Source organism: Podarcis cretensis (genome assembly GCF_951804945.1).
Source record: "Podarcis cretensis genome assembly, chromosome: 11".
In the NCBI taxonomy this organism is placed as follows: domain Eukaryota; kingdom Metazoa; phylum Chordata; class Lepidosauria; order Squamata; family Lacertidae; genus Podarcis; species Podarcis cretensis.
In genome coordinates this window covers 15,917,177-15,936,551 of record NC_137180.1, presented here as the reverse complement: position 1 = coordinate 15,936,551, position 19,375 = coordinate 15,917,177, and the positions used below count along the sequence as shown (strand labels likewise).

The 19,375-nt window shown below is 40.2% G+C and overlaps 1 protein-coding gene across 1 annotated transcript in view; it reads right to left on the bottom strand.

The window, feature by feature from the left end:
• The window catches only part of FBN2 (fibrillin 2), a 136,950-nt gene that overhangs the window by 24,657 nt on the left and 92,918 nt on the right, over positions 1-19,375 (bottom strand). The window contains exons 30-44 of the mRNA XM_079995931.1: positions 18,183-18,308; positions 16,931-17,056; positions 15,089-15,211; positions 11,859-11,981; positions 11,357-11,482; positions 10,769-10,891; positions 10,088-10,210; positions 8,909-9,070; positions 7,290-7,358; positions 5,953-6,078; positions 4,983-5,108; positions 3,491-3,643; positions 2,575-2,643; positions 2,101-2,226; positions 320-445 (exon numbers count right to left, since the gene is read on the bottom strand). Of these exons, the coding sequence (XP_079852057.1) occupies positions 320-445; positions 2,101-2,226; positions 2,575-2,643; positions 3,491-3,643; positions 4,983-5,108; positions 5,953-6,078; positions 7,290-7,358; positions 8,909-9,070; positions 10,088-10,210; positions 10,769-10,891; positions 11,357-11,482; positions 11,859-11,981; positions 15,089-15,211; positions 16,931-17,056; positions 18,183-18,308 (1,827 nt within the window). The remainder of the gene's footprint in view (positions 1-319; positions 446-2,100; positions 2,227-2,574; positions 2,644-3,490; positions 3,644-4,982; positions 5,109-5,952; positions 6,079-7,289; positions 7,359-8,908; positions 9,071-10,087; positions 10,211-10,768; positions 10,892-11,356; positions 11,483-11,858; positions 11,982-15,088; positions 15,212-16,930; positions 17,057-18,182; positions 18,309-19,375) is intronic.

Here is a 19,375-nt window from a genome sequence, read left to right as displayed (position 1 = left end):
CAAAAATACACAAAACACATGGTATACATTATTGATTTGTGGTTTTGTTACTACTCACGTTTTACAATCTGCTAATGATTACTGAAGGTGAACTTAAAATGTCCATTTTATAAAGACAGTTGTAGCACTAAAAGCCTACTATTTGTCTGTTCGTGTTAAAGTCAGATACTGCTAAACATGACACAAAAGTCAGGGAAGCAACATAATTGTAAGTGTGCAAAAAAAACCAAAAAAAAAACAAGCAAATTCAGAATAGGAAAACTGCCAATATTCTAGAGGGAAGAATTAAGCAAAATAGTAAATGCAAGTTATTTCTTACCAACACAGGCACCATTGGGCGAAAGTTTGAAACCTGCAGCACATTCGCAGCGGTAACTACCAGGGCTGTTAATACAATCTGCATTTCGTTGACAGAGATTGTCACCGTTGCTGCATTCATCAATATCTGCAAGATCAATAACTCTTAGTCAAATGTCAGTATAGGTGTCCTTCATCTCTTTGAGGTATTCAGATACTTTTTGTGCTCTACATTGCAATGGGCATAATTCAGCCAATGTTAAAGCACTTTCAAATCCCACTTACTTCAATTAGAGAATTTTCAACACAATCTCAACATACCAACTGAAATCAATGGAACTTAAATGTGTTTATATCCCTTATCTTTGTGTTCATCCCTCTGAAGTAGTGACCAGTACATTATTGAAGATGCCTTTGTTTAATATCCTCTAAGGAAGAGGAAAGATGGGATTCCTGCCAAACAGGTAGAAGAAGACTGACAGAAACTAAAAAGTAGAGGAGGAACCCAAGCACACTCTGTATCCCACAACCATACCACTCCAGAACATTTTTCATCAGAGCATTTAACAAATTCTTCTCATACAAACAGCAGGAATGTGGCACATTGTACACACAGAGCAAATGCTTTGAATAATGTTCCTGCCTCCCTTTCTCTAAGAAATCTGCCAGGAAGATAAATACAACCCTGTGAGACCAGACAATACATGGATTTGAAGAGAAATACTTATATTCATGGAAGAAAGGGCACCTAATGATCATGTTCAAACACTTCATGGAATTACTGATAAGCGTTTCAAAACCTAGGTCCCGAATCAACTGATGACGCTTGTCTTTGAAAAAATAAAGCTGCACTTCTACACCTTTTCATCAGTCACTATTTTTCTATACTTTTCTAATACCAGCTGCACTGGCTCCCAGTGGAGTACAGGATCAGGTTTAAGGTGCTGGTTTTAACCTTTAAAGGCCCTATACGGCCTACGACCCTCGTACCTACGGGACCGTCTCTTCTGATAATCTGAATGGTATATCCCACGGAGGACCTTACGGTCTTTAAACAAAAACATCTTGGAGGTCCCGAGCCACAGGGAGGTTAGGCTGTTCTCAATCAGAGCCAGGGCTTTTTCGGCTGTGGCCCCGATCTGGTGGAATGCTCTGTCACAAGAGACTAGGGCCCTGCGGGACTTGACATCTTTCCGCAGGGCCTGCAAGACAGAGCTGTTCCACCAGACCTTTGGCCAAGGCACAGTCTGACCCCCTCCTTCTGTAATCCTCATAGAACTCTAGCCCAATGGTTGCCATTAATTTGATTTTGAATTGATTTTAGAATGTATTTCAATTAATTGACTGTGATTTTATGTAAACTGTGCTATTTTTACTGTTGTTAGCCGCTCTGAGCCTGGCTTTGGCTGGGGATGGTGGGATATATTATTATTATTATTATTATTATTATTAATAATAAAAATAAAAAATAACTGCTGCTCTATTTTGAAGATATATCCACATGACTCTAATTTACTAGAGCAGATCACAGACAGTTGCATAGTAGACATGTGCATGGCATGTTAGCTTGCACTTCCTCTCTGCTGGTCCACACAGCCAGGTTAGGCCATTGTGTAGGACTCAGTCAGTACAATCAGTTCCTCTTTGATCATGAGCCTGACCTGGAGGCAGGTGTGATTTCTAGGTGTATTCCCTCCCCCAAAAAAACCCCCACTTATGAGCTGCAGTAAAGTGGGAGTGGAGACCGTTGCTGAAAAGCTTCTTGCCATGAGGATAAACCATAGACAATACGATTTACATCACCTTCGCAGACCAAGAGCAGATCATTGTAGCTGAATCCTGTTGGGCATTCGCAGCGGAAGCTGCCAATCTGATTAATGCAAACACCATTTGCACAAATCCCTGGGATCTCTTTACATTCATCAATATCTAAAAAAACCACAATATTTATTAGTCAAATGCAATGACAAGCCCTGCTTTTTCTCAGTTTGTGCATGAAATAAGGAAAATAAAGTGGTCATAAAATTTACCTAGAAATATAATACAGCAAATTGAATATAGCAATTCAATTTTAATTTTAATGAATGCTTTTTGTATAAAGGAAAAATCCATATAGGGGAACTTTATACATAAAAAGCTGAAACGTCTTCCCTGTCATGTTACGTTTTCCACACATCTTATAAATAAATAAAAAGGGGATAGGTGGGAGGGGGAAAAGCCTCTAGGTTTCAGATTCATGCTGCATTCATTAATCTGAACATAGCTTTAAAAACTCACCAACAGCTTTGCCTGTGTGGATGTCGAATGTGAAGCCAGGAATATTTCCACATATTGACTTGAATTCAACTTGAAAGGAAAGAAAGTGGGGTGGAATCAAGGAGGCTGGATATAAAAATAACTCTTGGACAAACAATCCATTTACAAACAGCAGTAATCCATTTTATTGAATAAGAGGATCCCCCCCCCCACAATGTAGCCATAAACAAATACGTTATTTAATCCAAGTATTAGCTTTAATGTTGACAGAATTTGGAAACTGAAAGACACTGACAAGGAAAACCCCCAGTGTGGAATCATATAAGATTAATAATTTTGATGTACAAATAATGGACTTTGAGCTCTTCTCTCTTCCCATCTTGATTAGTGACAGGAAGGACATTGGCTTAGAATACTTCTGGGGAAGGAAAAATGTTATTTTCAGTTCTTATTTCCTCTATCCGTACTGATGAAAGGAATACTGCACTGCTTTGTTTTCCTATTGTTATCAAAGAGATAGACTAATATATCTCAGCTATTGGGTTTTCGTAAGTTTTATCCTATGTGAAACAGTTGCCTGTATCTTTCTTCCAGTGTTTTCTTTTAAGAAAACTTCTTTTAAGAAAACACTGAAAGAAATATACAGGTAACTGTTTATCACATGCACTTTCAACTAAATGGAAAAAAGCCAGGAAACTGAAACAAATGAAACTAATATTTTTAATATCCCTGATGCCTACATTTATTCACTAGGTTGTTGGGAGGTATAACAGCTCCTGAACATTGTGTTTGCTTAAATTGACTGCCAATGAAATGACTGAATAATATATCACTGTATTGGCTCTCTTGGAATCTGTTCAGGAAGGGGTGCATATATTTTAATATTAATTTGGGCTCAAGAGTCTTTACAACATCCCCTGTTAAGTCTAGTTTTTACCTGTTCCTGGAGTTGGACATGGTTCACAAGGTTTGTTCCAGGCTTTCCCAACATTATAGGTGCAGCAACACATCCTCTTGGTCACGTTGAAAGGGAGCTCATTGTCGCAAGACGTTCCATTGTAGCTTCTATAGCAAAAGCTCTTTCTCATATCTGTACATGTAGAAATCTCATGCTTTTAAATGGGTATTTTAAAGTATGAAACATATAACAATTGGATCTTGAGCACTGGCTTTCTTTTTTCCTAGACATCTAGTATCTACCTGTTTCAGCTTCCTGTTTCGGAACACAGAATAACTCCAGCTGGATCTATTCTCTGTGTTTTATTCAAGAGGACTGGGGCAGATGCTAGATCTTCCCAACCACGATGGGGGAATTGGTTCATTTTTAGCTGGTTGCCATAAGGAAGCATTTTCAACCTCCCGGGAGTTGAGAGGTGGCTGTGACTGGCTGCAACCACCACCCACCCTGGGACTGGGTGAGCACCCATTATAAGCATGCTTAATTGAAGTAGACATAATCAGGATTGAGTTATAAGATCCAGAATACACAATAAAAGTAACTTACACAGCTGTTCGATGGAATTGGGGGGTGGGGAGAATCTGTGGCAGACCTACCACCAGTTCCCTTGTCCTGACAGCTTGATATATCTAGGGCAGGATATGTGGGGAGGCCTTTTTCACCCCTCTTGTCTTTCTCCCTATTTATCTCCCATTGAAATCAATGAAAGGGAAATTAACTATGCAAGCTCTAGAATCTTGGCCTTTTTTGAGCACATGTCATGGGCTTTAGATCCTGCAGATCCCAAGCTCTGCAAGGCACCCACCCACCACCAGAACCCCACTGGGGATACATCTGTACCCACAGAACTTTCTAGTGGTGAACCAGAGGCTTTACCAGAGGCATAGATGCTATCCTACTTTCTGACCTCCTCTCCACTAGTAAACTGGCACCTAAACACATTCAGAGACCCCACAGCCATCTTCTGGACAGATGTAGGAATGCAGCCTCAAGCTATGACTTAAGCTATTTCAATCATAGCTGTCAACTTTAAGATTTGAAAATAAGGGAACAGCAGCCTTGAAAATAAGGGATCAGCAGCCTCACCTGTCCCGGGGACAGTCTACAGGATATCTAACAATCTGGGATAGCAGCGGGAAGCAGCGGGAAATGGTGCTGGAATAAGGGAATTTCCCACAAAAAATGGGAAGATTGACAGCTATGATTTCAACAAACATGCACATTTCCACAAAAATTAGTTTAACTGACTTTGACCAAGCCAGATATTCCTCTGAGCCATTCCAACACCAATGGTGGTCTCACGTGAATGCTGTCCAGCTGCGAAACTGGATTCTAGATCCTATGTGCTACTGAGGAAGCTGCATAGGAACAGCTGTTAAGTGTAAACTGGGCCTAAATTTTAGGAACTCATCTGGTCTTCAAACTCTTCTCAGTATCAAGGTAGGAAGTGGAAATATAAAAGGTAACATACCCATACAGTTGTGGCCTCCATTCACCTGCATGTATTCCGGAGGGCAAATGCATGTGTAGTTCCCCAAGGTGTTGTAGCATGTCCCTGGACCGCAGACGCCAGGATGTGCAACACACTCATCAATATCTGTGGGAGGGCAGGGAGACTCAATAAGCAATTAAGGTACAACAAACAAGTGCTCAATAAATAACAACATGTCAGGCCAAACTGAATTGCCAAACAAGTATTTCTCATTTGTGGACAAAGAGGCTACGTAAGAGTTAAACAATGAATCCACCATCTTTGAATCCCGTGTTTGGGATTTTCCTCCTCTTCTGAAGTAGCTATGGAGTTCCATGGTAGGAGTTCACCCGCCCCTTGTACAGTGGTACCTTGGTTCTCGAACTTAATCCGTTTGACTACCGAAACCATTCGAAAACCAAGGCGTGGTTTCCAATTGGCTGCAGGAGCTTCCTGCACTCAATCAGAAGATGTTCAGCTTCCGAAAAACGTTCACAAACCGGAACACTTACTTCTGGGTTTGCGGCATTCAGGAGCCAATTTGTTCTACAACTAAACCTTTCAGGAACCAAGGGAACACTGTAGTGCTTTCCCACTGAAAAAATCAGCCACCTAAAGCTGTTACTCGACTAAGTTTTGTTACAACAAGTAACATCTGAAGCTGTAATTCGTCTATGAAGATGTTACTTGCAGCAAAAAGCAGATGCAGGGGCGCATAATATCTTGAGGAAGTATGTGGGATTCAAGTTATAATCCTAACCCACTAAAGTCATTAGTTTAAAAAGAAAAGAGAAATAACTGAATGTGTAAATGTAAGTTGCAAATCCTAAAAATCTACAACTTTAGATCTAGTACCTGCATTTTATCTGCAAGCTTTCGGGTGAGGGGTGCGGGGAGAAATGTCTGCAGGGAAGAATATTGTTTGAGAAGAAATGGGTGCTCTACTATGAGAAAAGATAAGAATTGTTACCTTCACAGATACGAGTTTCTTCACTGAGGTAGTACCCATGGGGACATTCACACTGGAAGCTGCCAAATGTATTGATGCAGTTTCCACCTTGGCAGAGGCCAGGCAACTCTTGGCATTCATCAATGTCTGTGTTAAGAGAGAAAGGCATTTTTTTTTGCTGATGAAAGACTATAGCAGACTACTTGCATAGATGGCTAGCAGAGAATGACTTTTGCCTGTTTTTGTTTATAAATCTGCTCAGCTTTTTATGAAAAAGATCTGATAAAAGTATGAGCCAGCCAAAGTACATTTAACTCCCACTAACCGCAGTACGAAGGATTGCAATATAAATTAAAGTCTTCCCAAAAAGTCAATGGGTCTTCAAATACTGTGCTCAACCATGGCCAGGTTGCATCATATTTTATCACCTAGGAACATATGCCCTGTAATTATCACTTTTTGGTACATTGCATGGATGCTGAAAGCTTAAAAGATCAGTTGTAGAACAGTCTGAGTCATGCTTCCAATTAATTTTTTGATAGGGTGATAGTAGACACAACTAACAGACTCAGAATGAGCCAAATGAATAAGATTAAGGCAGCTGATAAAGGAACACCACACATTACATTTTCCCTTTAGCAGTAAAGCTGCCAAAATCCAAAACAATTTAGGAACTCAAAGTTTATAAAGCAATTTGCAGATTGCTGGGAAGCTCTTAACAGATGGAAAAACTCAGTTGAACGTGCTGCCATTAAGAAGTATATATGCTTGAAATGGCCAGCACTTTAAAACAAAGCTGACAAGATACATACATTTTAGTTTCTTCTATGGAACTAACAGATTTCACTACCTCCCCATTATAGACATTTTACAGAACTTGACTCTTGTTTAAGTCATAAAAAGCTATAGTAGTTATTTTAAAAGAATTAACTTCTTTAACTATGTTAATGACCGAAATCAAGACCCTGTTATACCACTCACTCAGCCTTCTCAGTGGAGAGGTCATGTTTAGTGACATGTTTGGACACTGAATGTGTAAGTTTATGTCTAAAGTCAATGGATACAACAAACACCATTATATATACTTCTAAATTATTATTATTGTTGTTGTTGTTGTTGTTGTTGTTATTATTATTATTATTATTATTATTATTATTATTATTATTATCCTACCCAACTGACTGGGTTGCCCGGCAGCTTCCAATGTAATTAAAAACACAGTGAGACATTAACAAAAGGGTTTAATGGTTCTTGTTTTTGTATTTGTTTAAAAACCAATAAAAAATTGTTGTAAAAATGAAAGGAATGAAGGATGGATGGATGGATGGATGGATGGATGGATGGAAGGAAGGACTTACCTTCTAGAATAATAGTGATAGGATTTGGTCTGAAACCTTCACCCCCTGGACAGAGAGTATTATATTCACCTACAGAGAAAAGAACACAAGCAAAAATTAAACAAAAGGCTGTGGGAAGATGGCTTCAGTTGTTGTTTTTCTTTTGTATAGCCCTGTTCACAGCTCATGAAATTTATCATCTTAATATGAACTGTGTTTTGACTGTCAAGGCCTCTATTCTTGACCCCACAACAAATCACACAGATTTATAATAACTTTGTCTGGAAAGCAGCACATAGGGACCCCATTCAGTGTAGTGTCCTTTCAGACTCTTACAATCCATACATACTTCATGTCCATGCAGCTGTTTTCCCACCAAAGCTGTTCTACACAATATGGAAAACAAATATTTTCAATGTGTCCATACCATGTATCTGAGGTGAGTACGTTTGATGGAAGATCATAATTACTAATAATTTTTGGTGTCTTTTGCAGATGCTTTAGAACAGCAGTTGTTCTAAACTCCCACTAAGTACATGGCAAAACACTTTATATTAGTGACCCTAAACATGCTTTCAATTTTACACACAGAAAAAAGGATACTTAGGTTAACAAGGTACTTAAGTTAAGGCCATCACAAGCAAAGCTGTCACAAGCAAAGCTGGGATCCTTGATTCCCGCACTCAAGGCTTATGAATCACATCTGAGAACCTAGGCATGCTTTTCTATTTAATGAGCACTCACGTTGTGGGTGCCCTTTGCAGGATCGCACGTGGTGCTACAGTTCCCAGGGAGCTTACTGGCAAACAGGGGCTGGCTTGCCTCTCAGTGTTAATTTGTGAAGGTTCACGCCCAGCCTCAGTAATCAAGTTTCTTGCTGGGAGGTGGGACCAGCCCCATTTATAAATAGGGGGTGGAGCTGACAATAGCCAGGCAGTCGGCTCTGGAGATTCACCCTCCCTATCCTCCCTTTGTTTAATGCTTCTTGTGTGCAGGTTAACTTCTTCTTCCTGTTTAGCAGGTGGTCTTTGACTGGTTGCTGTCGAAGGACCGGGAAGAAATTTTCCTGCATTGGCAGGTTTTGTCTTCCCCGTAGCAATTTGTCACAACTTTGGCAGTTATGGCCTTGGGTGGAACCCTTTAGTCTTTTCTTCCCTATATTGGGGGGGGGCATGAAGTGGGGACTCACCCCCCCGTGGCGGTGATTCAAGGGTCCCCCTCTTAAAAGGGGTTATATAATGGGTGTCCCTGGCCATACACTGAAAGGTCGTCAGTGAACTACCCTGTGTGCGGTGATAGGGGCTAGGCTGCCTGCTACATTTCCGTCTCGCAGACCACCCCCATATCCCATTTACCCTGATGAGACCCAGTTCCCCCCTGGCTGGGGGGCTGGGAGGGATACACGCCCAAGGCCTAAGCCAAAGTCTTCCTACATTCAGAAGTTTAATAAAGTTGTGGCCCAATTTTAATTCCATATAATGTTGTCAGTTTTTATTCCTTCCTTATGATCCTTGGGGGCTGGGGCTGTCGCCGCCTGGTCATGTATAAAACGCAACCACATGAAATGGTTTTCACTCCTTATGATATACTGTTAGTAGTTTTTGTTTTCGTCCTTGCGTCTAAGAGAGTCATTTCCTTACTGCTATTTACAGGCGGACAAGTCTCGCAGGGATTCCCCCAGGCCTTTCCCAGAGAGCAGCAGCAAGAGGAGCGACTGACTCCAACACCAATTTCCGTGTTGCAGGATAAACTTCCATCCCCTCTTGGTCCATATTTCAGGTAACAGTTGCCAACTCGATTATCTGTGGAGAATGAATGGAAAACAGTTGTGCCCACCAGCCACAGTCATGTGAAACACGCTTCATGAATGCTTTCAGTAGTAAACCTCATAATCTTACATTAACTTCAGTAATTTTTCTCAGCTTTGACCTAAATGTGAAGCTGCAACACCAGAAAAGTTCTTAAATGATCTAAGGGGGAAATGGGTAAAGCAAATCATAACTGACTGCCAAGGGTCTTGTCAGTGTAACAAGATCACAAAATAACAGAGTAAGACTTGGAAGAGGTCCAAAATGTCTTTTAGCTCAGCTCTCCTCGTCTCACCAGAAGGCAGGAACACTCAGACCCAGTTCCTCAAAAATCACCTGATAGAATCTAATTCCTAGTTTGCCACGATGAGAGAAAAGTACATGGGAAATAGGTGTTTAGGGAGCAAGTAAGCACAAAAGACTCAGATAAATGAGCAAAACCGCAAGTCTCAGGGAAAAGCAATTGCCATTTTTGCAAGGGACATTGCTAATAGGACCAGGAAGAAATATCCTTCCCTGATTCAAAGATGTTGGCCAGTCAGACTAGCATGAGAATGATCTTTGCATCATATAATCAATAGGGGATAATTAGGTGCATTGCCACACTACCCAATCTTGTCCTTCATTGAGGCAGTTCTTTTTTTATATATTTTTTATTAATTTTCAATTACCTATCTCCAATATATTGAGGCAGCTCTTGGCATAGCAGAAAATAAGAGCCTGCTGAAAATCGTATGTAGAAATAAAACCTTACTGACTTTGATTGGACATGGTAAAGAAACAAAAAATTGTATTATATTTGTTATAAATTTATTAATTCATCATGAATCCATTTACAGTTGGGATTTTGAAATCAGCATCTATCCTGGTTTGGGTTTTTTTGCACAGTTCATGTGATATGAGTGGGAAGTACATTTCTCCAGAATTTGTTCCACTGTATTTAAGTAATGAATCAATATTGTTTCATATGGAATCCTTTAACCTTTCTACTTATTTATTTAATATTCTTACCAACACAACCAACTCCTGTTGGGTTCAGCTGGAAATCTGGAGGACAGTTGCACTCATATCTTCCAGGCGTGTTCACACAGAAACCATTAACACAGTTGATAGGATCTGCACACTCATCAATGTCTAAGGCAGGAAGAAGAAGAAGAAGAAGAAGAAGAAGAAGAAGAAGAAGAAGAAGAAGAAGAAGAAAATTTAAAATTTATGTTTAGCTATTGGGGGGGCTATTAGGTTGTTGTTTTTACTTTTATTGTGTATTTTGTGGTTTTATATCTTGATTTTATTCTGTGAACTGCCCTGAGACCCCCGGGTATAGGGTGGTATATTATTATTATTATTATGATTATGATTATTAATCATCACCATCATCATCACTATTTTAATTCAAGAAAAGAGGCTAAAAGTTTTGCATTCTCATTTCATAATGAATGAATGAATGTCAGTTTTCATCAAACTTCTCCATCAACTTTTTGACTTACCTGTACTTCCTAAAATGTATCTGTTTAACCACAAAGGGATATTTCTGAAATTCTCCTAAACCAATGAATACGTTTTTACACTTCCAGTTCACAGCCACCAACATTCTGGCTGCCATTAAAGAAAGCCAAAAATGTAAACATTTATTTAACAAAATCTCATTCTTCTACTGCTACATTCTTCAAGTGTGATGTGTTTATTATATACCTGTACAATTTCCTCCAGTTCTATCCAGCTCATAGCCATCATCACAAATGCAGTGAAACATTCCTGGCAAGTTATTGCAAGTACCAAACACACAGATATTCTGGAAGGCACATTCATCAATATCTGAAAGGATAATATATATATATATATATAAATTAGTTACCCACACATCAATATTGTACATATTCTGAATAATTTGTCATCGAATGCAAATGTGCATTTGAAAACGTAATCTGTGCTTATGTGGTTTTATTGGAAGCGAACAAGCATGCACTTGCATACCCTCATCACATTCTACAATAAGAAACATTTGTTTGAATGCAGTACTTTTCTACATGTCTTTTAGTAACTGATACAAGGAAGATGAGTCCAAATGTAGCTGCAAGGTTTTTGGTCAAAGGCCATGCAAAGTCTTTAAAAATTAAGGCAGCTTTTATCAGAGCTGGCACAGCATAGTAATTCTTGATTAGAAAAATGTATTTTCTATGCAAAGCTTGTGCTTGAATGTTCTTTTCAGTGCTTCTTGTGGTTTCCCTCCTGGAATACATTCCAAACCCTGAAAATGCAAATGGAATAGTGGTGAGTTACCTTGGCAAGATCTGCTGTCTGAAGCCGGAGTGAAACCCATCTCACACTCACAACGATATCCACCAGGAATATTCAGGCATTGTCCATTTTCACATAGATTAATATTTTCTGCACATTCATCAATATCTGTTGAATATAATTAAGTTTGACGTTCAACGTATCAAAAGGGATTTGGTCAGCAAATGTCCATTATAAACATATCTAGATAATTTTGTTAAGTATTACTTGACATAAAGCAAAACTGGTGCTTCCACCTTAGTTGAAAATGAGCAGTGATATTTCTGTTTGATATTTAGAGCCCGTTAGGGGAAATGCTAGTTTTATCCATTACAGAGTAGTTTCGGTGTAAATGCCGTGTTAAGAAATTACACAACTAGGTATGCAGAAAACTAAGTACAGGGGAGAAACCTGGTCTCACAATGTTGCTGGAGCTCTGAATTCTGCTTCTAAAGGAAACAAGCAGATAAAATGATTTCCTTAAACTCTCTTAAATCTCTCTTACCAGAACAAGTGAACCCATCTCCAGTAAATCCTTCTGCACAGGTACAGCGATATGATCCAGGAGCATTCACACACTGCGCATTTACACTACACTGGTGTGTTCCGTTAGAACATTCATCAAGATCTGCCAGAAAAACACACACAAAGGAACTAGAAAAAGGATGCACATGTTCACAGAAACAGGGATTTCCACAGGAGTAGCCTGCTTGCACAATTGGTTCGAAGAGTGTCAGAACTGGCTCTCAGCCATCATGCGTCACAGCTCAGTGAAGGAGCTGGTGCTCTGCATGCAGAAGTCCCCAAGTCCAAACCCGGCCATCTCCTGCTAAACGTATCAGGTAGTAAGTGATGGAAAAGACTTCTGCTAGAGAGCCACTGCCAGACAAAATAAACAATGTAGGGCTGAGATGGATCAATGTCTGACTCAAAATGAAGGTAGCTTCAGAAATTGATCTGCCTATTGCTATGTTCAGCGTTAGTGGAACATTTTCAATACTTTACCAATTTTGTTTAAACACTTTTTCATTTATATTGCATGCCTCTGTTATAATGGTTACCATAATAAGAATATATATATATATATATATATATATATATATATATATGCACCAATTCATTAATCCAAGGCATGACTTTATTGCTGTATGATTCTAGATGGCTGCCTAAGGCAGAACTATTTTTTCAACCATAAATGAAAGGGACTCTTCTCCTTCCAAACACCACATTGATGCATGTATGCTGGTGCTTACCAAGAGAAAGAAAGTGGACAAGTTCAGCACTCCTACAGGAGTGGGGAGGCTGGCAGGCATAGTACACAGGAGATGATGAAGGAGGCTCAACAGGTCACCTGAGAAGGGCAGTATAGATGAGGAGAGCAGAGCACATAACCTCCAGGATCCATTATGGGTAGAGGAGTTTGGAGGGCTGTGGACAAGGGAGCCAAGGGGGCATAGGGTTACTAGGTCTAAATCTAGACCTTGCTAGGATATTTCAGCCAGATTTGGCTTCAATTATCACTGCAACATTGTGACTTGGCAATTGTTAAGGGGTGAAGAGTGCCAAGAACCAGTGGGAGGGAGGGTAGGAATTAATCTCAAATATATTGTTTTGAACTAATTAACTCTGACTGCAAGCTGCAAGTTTAGCTTAAATTTGCCCAAAGCGTTAAATTCAAACTTGCTTTCTCATAACCTTTCAATGACATGAAACCATAAAATTATTTTTGTTTCTTCCATTTCATTTATAATCTTTACATTTTAAACATCAACTCATTAGCACTGAGTAAATATTTAACTAATATTCTGCTCTATAAGTGATTGGATTTAACAATTGTCATCAAAGGCCATCTCTAACAATGTTATCAATCTCCTGTCAGTAAGAAGTAAGTAAGAAATCATGAAAAGAAAATGGCTTTACTTTCTTTGGAGACTTCACATAGAAAAATGTTCACAAACATGGAATTATAATAGACTGAGGCATTCTAGAAAGAAGGGAAATTTCTTATCAGAAATTTCTCTCTCTTAGGGAAGAAGATAGTATTCTCAATACAGTGGTACCTCAAGTTATAAGCACCTCAGGTTACAAACGCTTCAGGTTACAAACTCCGCTAACCTGGAAGAGTTACCTCGAGTTGAGAACTTTGCCCCAGGACGAGAACAGTGCTGGCGGTGCAGCAGCAGCAAGAGGCCCCATTAGCGAAAGCACGCCTCTAGTAAAGAACAGTTTCAGGATAAGAACGGACTTCCGGAATGAATTAAGTTCATAACTAGAGGTACCACTGTACTTCAAAAGTGCCTCTCCTATCCAGATGAGAAGCAGGGGCTATGCGCTGATTAAGTTGATTAAGGGACATCTTCTATGAAAATCACCAAAATATTCCTGAGGTGGGAGATTAGGGAGAGATTTTGCTTCAGGAGTTTCTCTACAAATTTGGATTTTGTTGGAACCACAAAGTTGTCTTTTAGGCCCATTGAATACTCCAGCACGTATCCTATTCATATTGTCTTTCTCACACTATAGATCAGTGTGGTCTTGTTTCCACTGAGGCACCAACCACATGAGACAGACAATTACAGCATAATGGCAATGGGGCAGCCTATCTCCTGCTAGAACAGTTTGCTTTCAACCTTGGATGACAAACAGTTTCCAGGGGAGATCAGTGAGGAATTTCAGTTGGAATATATGGAATGTGGTTATTGAGTCTTATAGCTGGTAGATTCCCAAGTGGTACTGAGATGCTGGCAAGTCCCAAAAGGACTAATAAGACATGGGAATTTCCGTCCTCTCATTTGGCAGTTTGGACAGACTTCTTTTACTTTTGGTTTCCACTGGCACCACCGAAGAAGCTGGTGCCAGAAAACAGTGTGGCAATCAGGCACCACTTATGGCTAGATTCGTGCCGTGTTAAGTACACATTCCTTCTGTTTCTGACATTAGAGGCTATAATAGAGTCTGCTAGGACGGTGGCTGATAAGAAGAACCTTTTCGGTCTACTCTTCAGATTCTTAGAAACTGATTTCAAAGAGGCAAGTCGGTCAGGAGGGTCAACATTGTAGAGATGGAGTTGGTGACTGATGAACACAACAACACTGAACATGCCTCGGTGTGGCTTCTCCATTTTTATCACAGGGATCTTTCGGGTTTCCTTCATGACATCTCTCACCCAAGTGCCCAATGGCACATCTATTGTTGGAATCTGTAGTTGATCATAATATTCTCCAGGCGAGAATATTAACAAAACAATATATCACCTTGGCTCTAGCTAGGCTGGATGGTCCTACTGAAAGAACCTGGCAACTCAGCAAGGAGGAGAATGTATGGGAGGAGAAAGCAGGAGTGGAATATCCATATCAATAGTGTGGAAAGTTTTGGAGCTCTCATTCCCTAGACAATTTAGAATCCCATTCTTACCTAGGACAGCTAGGCAAGAAAGAGAAGGTGAGGAGTTAACAAAAAAGTGTTTTAAAATAAACTAAGAGCTCTATGGGAGACAGACAGATACTCTCTTCCATGAAGGAGTCAACCAGCAAGCTGGCCCCATTTCTGACCCAAATAGGAAGAGAAGCCTGAAGAATCAAAAATGCCGCCTTCTGTTTCTGGGTGAAACATTTCCATAGCTACTTCAGCCATCCCCACCTCCAGTCAACCTACCCAATGATTCTAAAAATAACCAAGTAATTTAGGCCTACCATCTTGTCAGCTGAACAACTGTATCAATTCATCTCTACTCACCAATACACTTAATTCCATTTCCAATCCATCCTTCTTTACAGCTACACCTGAAGCTTCCTGGGACATTGACACATGAGGCATGCAGGTCACAGTTATGGGCGCCAATCTCACATTCATCCACATCTAAGAAAAGTTGCACATTAAAAAGTTGAATTCAGAATAACAGATATCTTCTGTTCCAAGATAAACTTGGAAACAGTGTCAATATAATACATCCAGCATTATTATTCCACACTGATTTTATTAGAACAGTATCTGATTTTAGGAATTATCTGTAATCCTTGGCAACTGCTCATGGTTAATGAAGAGAGGGCATAACCATGAGTCTTGGCTCAGATGATACAAGCCTTAGCATAGTGTAGTACAGCAGCAAAAAAGGAGGAAAGTGGTTGTGATGGACTCTAGGAGTCCACGTTTGCACAATCTTACTAAATCAAGGTTTGGCTTAGCATATGTGAACCAGATAACTGTAATTCACAATGATATTCTTAAAGAATTCAGAATTATAATGGTTAAGCCTTGTTCTTGTTGTTGTAATTAATTAAATTTCTGTATTGCACGTTAACCAAAGATCACAAGGTAGATTACAGTATAAAAACACAAAAATGTGTATCATAATAACAAACAAAAACAATAACCTCCCATGCCCCCAATTGAAAAGGGCATAGATTGTTATCTAAAAGCCCTGATGCATACAGTACAATCCCATGCATGTTTCCTGAGCAGTAAGCTTCACTGTGTTGTTTGGGGCTTCCAGCTAAGTATGTATAGGTTTGCAGCCTTAAATACTTCAAAAATAATGGTTGCAATATGCCAAGCATTTCAATGGGAACTCAGTAGGAGCACAAAAGCAGTGCTACTTGATAAAATGGTACTAATAGCTAATTTTTTTTTTTTTAAGGAGCATACTAAACTCAAAAGTAACTGCAGTTCTGAGTTTTGTTCTGCAGGACTGCTTCCCCACAATTAGACATGTGCGTGTACAAAGAGGTAGGGGGAGCAGGTGGCGCTGTGGTCTAAACCACTGAGCCTCTTGGGCTTGCTGATTGGAAGGTCGACGGTTCAAATCCCTGCAATGGGGTGAGCTCCCATTACTCTGTTCCAGCTCCTGCCAACCTAGCAGTTCGAAAGAATGCCAGTGCGAGTAGATAAATACTGAATTTTTTGCTCTATAGGATGCACTTTTCCCCCTCCAAAAATGAAGGGGAAATGTGTGTGCGTACTATGGAGCGAATGCAGGCTTTCGCTGAAGCCTGGAGAGCGAGAGGGGTCGGTGTGCACCAACCCCTCTCGCTCTCCAGGCTTCAGGAAGCTCTCCGCAAGCCTTGGGAGCCTGGTGCGACTTCCCGCCGGTCTCCTCAGGCTAGCAGATAGCAGCCTGCTTCCCGAAGCCCGGGGAGCGCTTCGCAGCGCACCCCGGGCTTCGGGTAGATATCCACAAGCCTTGGGAGCCCGGCGGGAACTCCCGCGCCTGGGGGGGGGGATAATTTTTTTTCTTTATTCCCCCCCCAAAAAAAACTAGGTGCGCCCTATGGGCCGGTGCGCCCTATAAAGCGAAAAATACGGTAGGTAACGCTGCAGCGGGAAGGTAAACAGCATTTCCGTGTGTTATGGTTTCCGTCATGTTGTTCCGTTGAGCCAGAAGCGGTTTAGTCCTGCTGCCACATGACCTGGAAAGCTGTTTGCGGACAAATGCTGGCTCCCTTGGCCTGAAAGTGAATGAGCGCCACAACCCCCTATGACTGGACTTAACCTTCCAGGGTTCCTTTACCGTTACCTTTACCTGCAAAGAACTATGCCACAACTATTTGGTTCTCAAGCAAGTTGCGAAGTATATCATACCTGTACATCCTGTGGTTCCCTTCTTGACAGAGTAACCCAGCTGGCAATGACAAATGAAGGATCCTTTGGTGTTCTCACACTCTCCAAACATACAGATGTTGGAATTCAGGTCGCACTCGTTCACATCTGTAAGTTAATATAGCTTAGTTAGTAATTGAAAACTTGTTCTTCGTTAGTCAAGTCACTCAAAATAAATCATCTTATAAAATGAACGTACTAAATATACCAAGAATTATACATTATTTTTATCTTACATTTTTCAACTAGATCATATCATTGTATGAAGCAACAAGATAGGAACCAATGAGAAAATGAGACACTTCAGTGTAGCAAAAAGATATACATGAATAAAAGTATTACTGAAGCATAAGACCTGATAGTTGCTTAAATCTAAATCGGTTTTCAAAAAATAAATCAGAATTATTTCAGCTACTTTTCTTTAAGAAGTCTATTACTTTTATAATACATTAATATATTCTCCATCATCCATGAACTAGCCCTTAGTATTCAAGATTCCCAAAGTGTGAATTGCCCTTCCTTGTAGACTTATGAATATTTATTAGGGAAGGTATAGATTCTGAATATGTCTGGTTGGGCCAGGAGGAAGTTTCTATTCTGCAAAAACACAACAGCTGAAATAGGAACAATGTGTGCTATATTTTAACTGGTTGATAATGGCCAACTGAATGATATTCTCCAAGGAATTTAGTTTTTATTCTGTCTTGGTTATCATCAAAGAGGATGACACCAGAGCTTAGCTCATAAGTTAACTTCTGAGATTCTTAAAAGAGCGCCTTCCAATCCCTTTTTCGGATCAGATCAGTAGAGAGCTGGAATATGTAAGGTTTTCTTGGTGGCAATGCCAATTTCTATTATTGTTCTTTCAGTCCTGATGTGCTGTAGAACTTGTCAGGATGACTGTAAGGGAGGGAGAAGGAAAACCTTACTTCTTGTTCTGTGCTGCTTCTACTGCCACCTTTCCCCAGCTTTGAAGGTTAAAAAAAAAAGGAAACACTTTTCCCAGGACAGTCAGAAGGGAATCTAGGGCAGTTTACCACCACAAGATTCAACTACATTTTAGTTAGCTTCTTTTGATGAGGTTTAAACCTTCTTCTGTGAAGTAGTCACAAGAACAAATCTTAAGTTGCTACATTAGTGTTTTCCCCTAAGGAAAAGGTTTCTATTTTTGAGAATCAAAAATCACATTAACAATATATTTACAACTCTTGAAAGCTACCTCTAAATTACTTACCAATGCATATTTTCATGTCCATAGAAGCCATGAATCCATCATAACAAAGACATCGATATTCTCCTGGGATGTTGGTGCACTGCCCACCATCACAGATATCTGGGTTGTTTTCACATTCATCAATGTCTATAGGAAAATTTTATCACTGTGAAATTCTGAACAGACAAATCTTCTGTAAACCATGCCATGCTAAGTTTGTTACTAGCCTGTTGCTATATATCTACATGGCTTTAATGGTGCTAACATATATACTACTGCTTAGCATTTATGTAGAATGTTAGACATTTCATTTACACAATGCCAGTTCATATGTAATGAAAAAGCATGTGTTGATATTGCATGAGCAAGCCTTGGACTTTCCTGATCTCTCCTCCCCTTATGCACTCTGATTTCCTCCCTGATTTAACACCTGAATTGGTAAGGTAATATTTGTGTTTGCCCTCCAAGCCAGAATTGGGAATGAGCTTCCAACTGTGTTTTCCAATAACAATTTGGAGGGCAAGCACACATCTAAGTCTTCCAGCCAGGAGGGATTTACAGCATGCAAGCAGAAAAACAAAGCTTGTGAGCCCAGGGCTCACTTGTGTGATGACAAATTGTGGTTGGCATGACATGTGAACCACGTCACCTATTCATTCAACACTGCAAGATAAGCCTATACAATCTTCTCCATACTATCACTTTTCTACGGGCACCTATTAAGTCCTGATGTGCTGTAGAACTTGTCAGGAACTTGTTGTAGAACTTCAAGAGAAACTATCACTTTTCTAAGGGCACCTATTAAGTCCATTGCATGCCCAGGTGGAGACCCCCTGACCCCAGGCAACACCCAAGTGGAATAATGACTTGTGACAACGTGTTATGGGATTAAAATTGGCCACAACTTTATTAAATTTTCAGATGTAGGAAGACCTTGGCTTAGGCATTGGGCATTTATCCCTCCCAGTCCCTGGCCAGGGATCTGGGGCACATCAGGGTTAACCAATCTATCTGGGGATTAGGCTGGCTCTGGAATATGTATGTTTAAGCAGAGAACCCGCCCCCCATTTTACCGCAACACAGGGGAGTGCACTGACAACCTTTCAGTGTATGGCCAGTGACTCCCCTCAACACAACCCCTTTAACAAGGAACCCTGGGATTGCCACAGAAGGGAAGATAGACTGAAGCAAGCACATCCAACTCCCTAGAGACT